The sequence below is a fragment of the Miscanthus floridulus genome, chromosome 10 (assembly GCF_019320115.1).
Source record: "Miscanthus floridulus cultivar M001 chromosome 10, ASM1932011v1, whole genome shotgun sequence".
Lineage (NCBI taxonomy): Eukaryota > Viridiplantae > Streptophyta > Magnoliopsida > Poales > Poaceae > Miscanthus > Miscanthus floridulus.
This window is the reverse complement of record NC_089589.1, coordinates 140,827,199-140,836,004: the sequence shown is the minus strand read 5'-3', so window position 1 is coordinate 140,836,004 and position 8,806 is coordinate 140,827,199. Positions and strand designations below refer to the sequence as shown.

Sequence of the window (8,806 nt, the reverse complement as noted above, 5' to 3'; positions counted from 1 at the left end):
GCTTATTAGAATGTACGAACCACAGAAAGGTCCAGAAACTAAATAAACCAGATAATACCCCGCGCGTTGCTGCGGGAATTTATAATACTACGTACAAAAACATTATGGTACATGTAAGAAGATCTAAGCTACAAATTCCCTGTAGCAGTGAAATCAAACTGCCTCATGCAAGTGAAAGTTCAATTAAATATAGACTGCACAATGCATCTGGTGAGCCAGGTATACATGTCATCTTCCCTACTATATTTTTCTTTTTTTACCGTGCTTGATCTTCAAGGCCGGAGGCTCTCTGCTTGCTCGTGGACTCGAGCCGCCCCCGCTCGGAGTCTTCCCGAACCTGCCATTGCCCATGCGGTATCGCGTAGGAACGCTGCCGCTCTCGAAAGAATGCAAAACAAAAAATAAGATAGACACAGGCATGGAAGTAAAGAACATGCAGACTGCAAGCAGAAAGTAAAATGCATTCTACCATATGAATTGGTGCAGTATAAGTCCTTTTTTTATGGTAGCTTCTTTTCTGTTTTTTCTTTGTTGGCCCATATCTTCCTCAGTCTGCTGCACGATATACAAATTAGCCAGCTAATGTGCTATGTCTATATCTGAAATCAACTTTACTGAATTTATGATATGATTTTGGGAACGAAAAGACGACTCAGTTGCTCTTGAATTAACGCCTACCAAGCTCAATTTAGCGTCAGTATTTCAAAAGTGGCAGCAACATTAAGCGAGCAAATTCAACAACATTCGCAAAGCCTAAATACCATGCCTAATTGATGTATACAGTTATAAGCACCTCTCAACCTGAAATTCTAATGGACTGTGACTTTCAGTATAACTGTGAGGACTAAGGACATGCTAGAAGGAATGTAAAATTCTAATGTCAATCGGAAGCTCATCCACAGAACAACCTGAACAATCTGGATGCCCAAACTACAATTCCAGATCAGAGAAACGAGCTCCAAACTGAAACTCAGATCCTAACTGACTCAGATCCTAACTCGTACAGCGAATCAAGAACAGAAGGAATCCGGATCACGATAGGGAGGGTTGAGTCTGAGATGCAATGGAAAACTACGGACCTGATTCTTGTCAGCGAGCCTGAGCGCGATTCTAGAGACGGGGAGTGTTGTCTCGTAGATGGAGAAGTGGTTGATGCACCCGTTGCGGAGGAAGCGCGAGAGGACCTATCCGTTAGCCGGGGAGAGGGGGCCGTGCGCCATTGGGAAAGGTCCCGAGGATCACGATGGGCGAGGGCGACGGTGCGATCGCGCGGTTGCGACAGCGAGGGTGGAGAACGGCGGCGGTGCGCTGGGATTGCGAGGCCTCGTCCATTCGTCGAGGGCGACGGCGCGGCTGCGACAGCAAGGGAGAGAGCGACGATGGCGCGGGCTACGAGAGGGGGAGGAGATCGGGAGCGCCCGAGATTCTGATCCGGGCACGGGCTACCCGGCGGCGTAGGGCGGGCGGGATTTTTTTTTGGTGGATGAAGCAAGGCGGCGTAGGTTGCGGCAGATGCCACGGCCAGGGATGAGTGGGAGCGAGCGGCTTTGGTGTTGGATGGAATAGTTATGAATGTTTTAGTTGTAGAGATGGTGATAATAATGTCTACCGCGGCGTCTCTCTGTTTCATCTGTGATCTGGGCTCACAACATGCGCTTTTACGAATTAAATCTACATGTGCTCGTGCGTCCAACGTTGGTACAGAGTTTGATTCTAATAAGCAGATGACACGACCAATATATAAATCTTGGAGTTACGAGTTATTTAAGTGACCATAAACAAGGCTTATGTTATGTACGACGCTTTGACGGGAATTGGCTCGCCGCTCACGGCTCACCGCTCACCGCAGGCATTTCGGCGGGCGAGCACGACGGGTGAACAAATCGGGCTGCGGCGGTTGCTGTCAGGTCGCGCACCTTACAGACCGCTACGCCCAATGTCCAATGGGCGCGCTTCGGGCTCCGGCACGACGAGAAAGAAGAGGCGTCTCAGGCGTGAGCCAGCAAAGAACGCAAGTGCGATTCGATCCTCTCGGGCCTCGGCGATCGCCCGTCTCGCTCGCGTGCTGCCGCAACGCAGCTCGCAGCAGTGGGAGGCAGTCATGTTCACGTCACCGTATCGTGCGTGGGCTAACGCGTGCTGCTAAAATTTAGGGCCGTTTGGGCCGTCTCCAGCCAAAACAGCTCCAAATGTGGCTTCACCTGTGGAGCAGCTTCACTCGTGGAGCTAAAACCGTTTTTTGAACCGTTTGGCAAAACAGCTTCTCTTTATTGTTGGAATGTGTGAAATACCCATAATACCCTTTCTCTTTTCTTTTTTTTTTCTTTTCCTTTCTCACTTTATTTCCATTCTCTCTCCACCTTATCTCTTCTCCCCACCGTGTCCTCATCTTCTCTCTCAGCTGTAGCCGCTCGTCCGTCTGCTCCGCATCCTTATCTTCCTCGAGCTCCCGACCTCGCAGGCTCGCAAATGGCGTGGAAGTGCGTCGTCTCGGCCACAGGCCGTTGCCGCACCTCTGTGCCGCCCTTGCCGGCCATCACGTCTCCTCCAACCACCACAGCCTCGCCCCGCGCTCCGGCGAGCTTGCCTGGCCGCCTGCGCCTCGCCGGCACTCCTGCTTGGCTTCTCCGCCACCTCTACCTCGCCCGGGCTCCGGCGTGTCTGCTCAGTCTGCCTCCGCCTCGCCCACGCTCGGAGGAAGGGCAGTTTGGGGAGGGCCCACATGCCTGGACGGAGGAGCCGGAGGAAGCCTGTATTTTCAGCTCCGGCTCTCTCTCGTGCCTCCTCTCAGCGCGTTTTTCGGGGCTTCTTCGAAGGAGCGGAGCGGTAAAGACCCGTTTGGTTGGCGACGAGGTAAAGCGGTTCCGGGAGCGCTACCAAACGGCCCCTTACTCGTGCTGAACTGCTCAAGAGGCGCAAATACTAGGCAATAGTTGGTGGTTGGCCTGCCTGGGTGGCTTCTTGTGCATGGCAGCACGTGTACGACACAGAACGAACGCTAGGGGCCTATGGGAAGAACAGAAAAGGCATATGCTGCCTCTATGCCTTTCGCGGTGCTGGGGCTTACGTGGATGGATAAGGGCAACGCCAGGAGAAGGAGATGTCACGTGTCTGGTTGACAAATTGGAGGAAGTGGTCGTGGCGCTTTTTTCTTGTCAGCCGGTTAATATATGCGTACTCGTACGTATATGGCTTCTTCACAGGCAAAACAAGAGCGCAAACCAGCAAACACTGCACGTACGTACGCTCGCTGGGGCCTTTTTGGCCCGCGGTTTCTGCCCCTGCCTCGGCTCTGCAAGACCTGCTGTGTGTCGTGCCTTGTGGGCTGTGGCAACGACGGGGAAGCTGCATGTCGGTGGGCGGTTCACACTTCACACCGACGTCCAGTCCGTTCCACAGCGCAGAGCCCAGGCCGCAGCAAAAAGAAAAAAAATGTTGCAGCAGGTTCTAATAGCAGCTCTGAGTACACTGAAAATTTGATACAGCATATTTATTCGAATAGAAAATAGCTCGGGTGAACATAAGAGCCGAAACCGTCTGGCCCACAGTCAAGTGAAGTTGTGTCTTGTGGCGATGGGCTCTGTTGTAGTCTTACAAGCATTGAAGCCAACTACATTTGAGCTGCACCACGGTTCATGCAGAAACTTGGATCAGAAACATCAATAATTCTACTTAATCTTCGTGCACATATTATGCTTACAACCATAAATTATCCGATGACCAAAGTGCTTATTTCCTAGTGAAGAATCATAAAAGGATAGATGTGCCATAGACTCTCAAGTGACAGATTATAAACAAGCGACTTATGTACAAATCAGACGAAGGAACCAACCATCGATGCAGCACAGTACATGTTACATCAAGATAGGACATAGGAGACTAGAAAACAGAGTATCGACTGGTGGCCAGAAACAGAGTTGGTGCAGCCAGTGACTGAAAAAACCTACGTCCGATATATAATGGATTCAATGGAAAATCAGTACGTGCTAAAACAGGTTTGGTAGTTTCATCATTGGTAATTCATACATCAGCATAGATGTTCGCATAATGGAAATGCAACGGTGCTGTACCAGAAATGTCTCTTAGACCATTCCATGTAGTCAGGACTCAGGAATCACAAAGTTATTTGTTTGACGGAAAGTGGGCTAACACATTTTTCAAAATATGTGCAGTCGAATGGCTGACACGCACGAGCAGCAACAGTGACACCATCAGTTAGGATAGAACAGAACATGTTGGGGAGAGTACTTACACTGTACGCATGCAGATCCAAATTCGTATCTCTTTAAGACACATTATTGTCTCCCCCTGAAAATTCGGATAAAGCTAATAATTAATTGAGTAGAGACAAGCAAGTGCTGTGTGTGTGTGTGTATATATATATATATATATATATATATATATATATATATATATATATATATATATGACAAAATGGAGACAGAACTGTAACAAAACAAATAATGAGATACTAATTTGATCGGAACTGTACAAAATTCTCGTCGTACCTGATTAATATGATCTATGCATATCAAGCGTGGGATGGTTGGGATGATCCTTGCATGCGTCTCTCAGTGGTGCAGCCAACGCAGCATCGCTCTCCATAGCAGGCATGCCACGAGAGACGATCCGCACTCTGAGTTCCCGAAGGGAAGGCAGGTACTCCAAGCCAATATTCCCACAGTAGTCATGGTAGTTATCTTTTAGGGCCCATAAATAGACATTAAAATAAAGCACTTCAAGATTTGGCATCACGCTAGAGGGTACAACTTTTCTGGAGTCATTGCTGTTTCTAGAGGCAATGGGCGTAGCATCTTCTCCATTCCATATATGCAATGAAACGCTAGCGTCCTCCTCATCGTGCTGCTCAAACTGGACCATTTGATTGATCTCAAAGTACCTCAACTTCTGGAAGAAGCTGCGATCACTGGAGTCAATATTGCTTGCTGTTACCGTGGACTCTGTTGTCAGGTTGAGATAACAGAGCACCGGTAACCTAGCAAGGAGTTTCAGATCCTGCTCATCCATAGTAATCACAAACAGTTCCAAGTGGGCCAGGATGGGAAGAGCTAATGGATTAATGCATGACGGCAATTTGGACAATCTAATTTGATGCCATCCCAAATAATGGAGAGGTCGTGGGAGCACAAAGCCTACTGCTTCCCACATGGCTGTATCCGCCAACCAAGGTGAACTATGCACCTTTATATACTGGAGCTTTTGCATATTGCTTAGAGACTCCACAAAATCTCTCTGCATGCTCTCGTCCGTCCCTTGAGTGCCGAACACGAGCACCCTCAGTTCTTGCAGGCTGGCAAGCTCCTTGAAAAATCTCTTGGGCTTATCACTGCAACCAATAATTATTCTTAGCTCCTCCAGGGAAACCAGCTTCCCAATGCCATCCGGTACCCCGTATTGAGCACATAGCCGGACCAGATCTTTTAGTTGCACAATGCTAGCTGGCAACGTTCCGCCCACATCGAGTGTTTGCAGTAACTTTAGATTCCCTAGTTGTATGGGGAGCTCAAGGGAACTACCGTAGAATCTTATCCTAAGGTACCTCAAGTGAAGTAAATCACCAAGATGCTCAAGGTGGCAACCTTTCTCAAATCTGCAGTCTACTATGTCTAGCACGCGCAAAAGTTTAAATCTCAAAAACTGGTCCCGGCTATCAATAAAACACATGAATGCAGTATATGACCTCACTTTTGGCATCCCAATAACCATTGCTTCAGAATTATTGTGCTCGGCTATTCTATTTTGGTGGGTTAACCGACGGGCATTGCTTGGTGCAGGTGTTCCTTCCACATTGCCTCCTAATATAGCAATAAAGTTTTCTTCAGATGAAAGCTTACGCATCAGATCAAGAACCATATCATGAACACGACAGCCTGATACTGTTCCATCCAAGTCGTTCTCCACCACCTGGATCAAGCTTCTATTAATGAGATCGTTGAAGTATCTTTCTCCAAGCTCAAATAATCTTGTACCTTGTTTCCCATCGATAAATCCTTCAGCTACCCACTTCCATATCAATAAATCCTTTCTGATCACATAGTCTTCTGGATATGTACTTAGATATAGTAAGCATGTCCTCAAATGTGGAGGCAGATCGTAGTAGCTAAATGAAAGTACTGTCATAGTCTCTTCAGCTTCCATATTGCCTTTGGATCCAAAACCAATAGAGTTCAACACCTCAGACCATTCATACTTTTGTTTACCGGCCAACAAACTAGACATTGTCATGATTGCTAATGGTATACCACCACATTTCTTTACAATTTTATTGATGACATCTTCTGGTTCCTTATCATGGTACTTCCCCTCTGCACCAAATATCCTTGTATAGAGTAACTTCATGGAGTCATCATCAGAAAGTGGTTTTAGCTTGTAAACGTCACCAGCTTCATTGGCAACATCAAACTTACGAGTAGTTGTGATTACTTTACTTCCACAATTATTCTCAACAAGTGACAGTTTGATTGCTTCCCAAGTGGGCACATCCCATACATCATCAATAACAATAAAATACCTATCCACATGAAAGTGCAAGAACCATTGGTTAGTAATGTTTGGAGCTTCTGCAGAAGCAAGATATTTACTAAGATTAAAAAAAATCGGTATGACACCTCAAACACATGATCACGCTAGTAAAAAGAAACTATGTGTTGATGTTTCAGAATCTTAATTTTGGGCTAACAATCGGCACTGTAGGAAATCATAGAAGAGGCAATTCAAAAAATTAACCCTACAACTTTTGGAATACTTATGGAAACTAAACACCAATTCAAAGGAGTTATTTGAAAAATCTACATATTTAAGGCCACATTATTATAAAGAACATACGTACCCGAGGGCATGTTGCAACACAAGCTGACCGCCTAACCCTAAAACTGTGTTTTTCCCCTCAAGTTTATAGTTTCAGAAAGAAAATATTCTGAAAATCTAAGGACAATTAATAAATACATTATAGAGTGTTGCCCTTTTATACAGGGAGCGAAGTACATCTTTCGGCATTCGAAAAGAGGAGCTAAAAGCAGCTACGTTGGAGACCACTGAATAAATGGATTTCAACTTATATGTGTGGAGTGGAGAAAATGAATCTCAAGAAGCAATGTGGCATAGATGATATGGAGATAATATATTTTACTATAAGCTACAGCATAGTGGAAACTAGTAGTATCGACTAACTCTGAGCAAGAACATCTTAAAAGGCACTCCGTAATTACAATTTACAATTGGGTTGCTGATGTGTACCTCTTGTTCTCCAGGAATTCTTGGACTTCACGAATTAGGAGTGCCACACCTCTTCCAGTGTTATGAATGTTGTCATACTTTATCTTGTCAAGATCAAAGAGGATGTCCTTGAAAACTTTTACCAAGTCATGATCCCGTCCAACTGAAACGAAAGCTGAACAGTCATACTGCGATTTTAGGCTGTCATACGCCGCTTTGGCAAGAGTAGTTTTGCCCAGTCCCCCAACTCCTACGATAGAAACCTTCTTGGTGATCTTCTTGTCAGGCGCAACATCATCTGGTTGGGATGGATTCAGCATGGATATGAGCTCGTCCCTTGACTTGTCGACACCAATAAGTCGTGTCCCTTCTTTGCACATAGCTTTCATGCAAGGATCAAGAGTTGACGATGTTGCGAGCGGCTTGCACACATTGTCATCAAGTTTGTAATCCTGACGCCTTTTAGCTAGCTCCTCAAGATTCTTCTTGATGTCTTTGATGGCACCAGCAATACCACGGCGAGCCTTGGCTTTGCTGAACACCTTGCCCATCTTCTTCATAGCGCGTTTGAGCCTGCTCGGGTCAGTAGGCTCACCACCATCGACGTGCACGAGGAAGGTGTCGAGGACATCCTCCATATCATAGGATGCCTCCCTGACCTCACGTGCCCACACCTTGACTTGCCCGTTGAGCCGATCCCATGGCACCTCCGCGACCTCGCCGAGGAAGGCATAGATGCTCTCCAGCTCGCTGTGGAGCCACTGCACTTGCTTCTTCACGCCCTTCTGGAGCTTGTATTCATCATGGAGCAGCTGAAGAAGCTTGGGGGCGAGGCTTCCCAGTGCCCCCGTCACCACACTCATGCTTGGTAGTTGGTACTGTGGTGGCAAGGTATGCAGTGGATGCAATGCACAGCCTCACTTGCAAAGAACGTAATGGCTTTCGCACTCTGCACGCCCATTGGCTGGCGCTGCACGACGCACCGCACGCTCACATTAGTACTTTACCAATTCTTTTTTCAATTCACATCCGAGGAGTCCGTAATCACACTCGCCTGAGCAGTGACCCCTTCCTGAAGACTCTGTCCTTGCCATGGATCACCTCTGCCAAGCACAAAGAATAAAGTCATAAAAAAGCAGGATGCCAAATATGTTGCTTTCTAGCTTTGCAGATTCTCCACCTCCAGAATGTGGCTTCCGCGATAAGCCTCTAAAAAGCTTCTAACTTTTAGGGTGCTCTAATTTATCAGTCAAATAACAGGATGCTCTGATTATTGGCATGCAAGGAAAAGACAAGGAACACAATAGCCGAGCCAGGATTATCCAACAATCTCCCCTTAAGACTTGCTCGGCTTACTTGATGATGACGACGCCAATCATGCTGCGTAGTTCAGCGAACCTTGCTCGCGCCAGTGACTTCGTCAGGATGTCTGCGAGCTGTTCCTCAGTGCTCACATGGTCCACGTAGATCTTCCCGGCCTCCACACATTCATGAATAAAATGGAATTTAGTGTCGATGTGCTTACTCCATGGAGAACCGGGTTCCTGCTTAACGCGATTGCGGACTGATT

General features: G+C 46.8%; 1 protein-coding gene across 2 annotated transcripts; it reads right to left on the bottom strand.

The window, feature by feature from the left end:
- Positions 1–3,516: 3,516 nt before the first annotated feature.
- Positions 3,517–8,161, bottom strand: LOC136485890 (disease resistance protein RGA5-like). 2 transcript variants are annotated; one of them, XR_010766605.1, is made up of 4 exons: positions 7,258–8,161; positions 4,509–6,532; positions 4,253–4,308; positions 3,517–3,621 (listed from the first exon to the last, which is right to left on the bottom strand). XR_010766605.1 is itself a non-coding variant. In XM_066482700.1 (3 exons), the coding sequence occupies exons 1-2, from the start codon at positions 8,097–8,099 to the stop codon at positions 4,513–4,515; spliced, it is 2,862 nt and encodes a 953-aa protein (XP_066338797.1). In that variant the 5' UTR covers positions 8,100–8,161; the 3' UTR covers positions 3,936–4,308; positions 4,509–4,512. The 2 variants fall into 2 exon arrangements, 1 of the variants encoding a protein (XP_066338797.1); XM_066482700.1 differs by lacking the exon at positions 3,517–3,621 and having other exon boundaries at positions 3,936–4,308.
- Positions 8,162–8,806: the final 645 nt, after the last annotated feature.

Coding starts and splice junctions, on each gene's coding strand:
- LOC136485890 (XM_066482700.1), bottom strand. CDS start 8,099: ATGAGTGTGGTGACGGGGGCACTGGGAAGCCTCGCCCCCAAGCTTCTT. Junction 6,533..7,257: donor GAATTCCTGGAGAACAAGAG/GTACACATCAGC, acceptor TCATGTGGATAG/GTATTTTATTGTTATTGATG.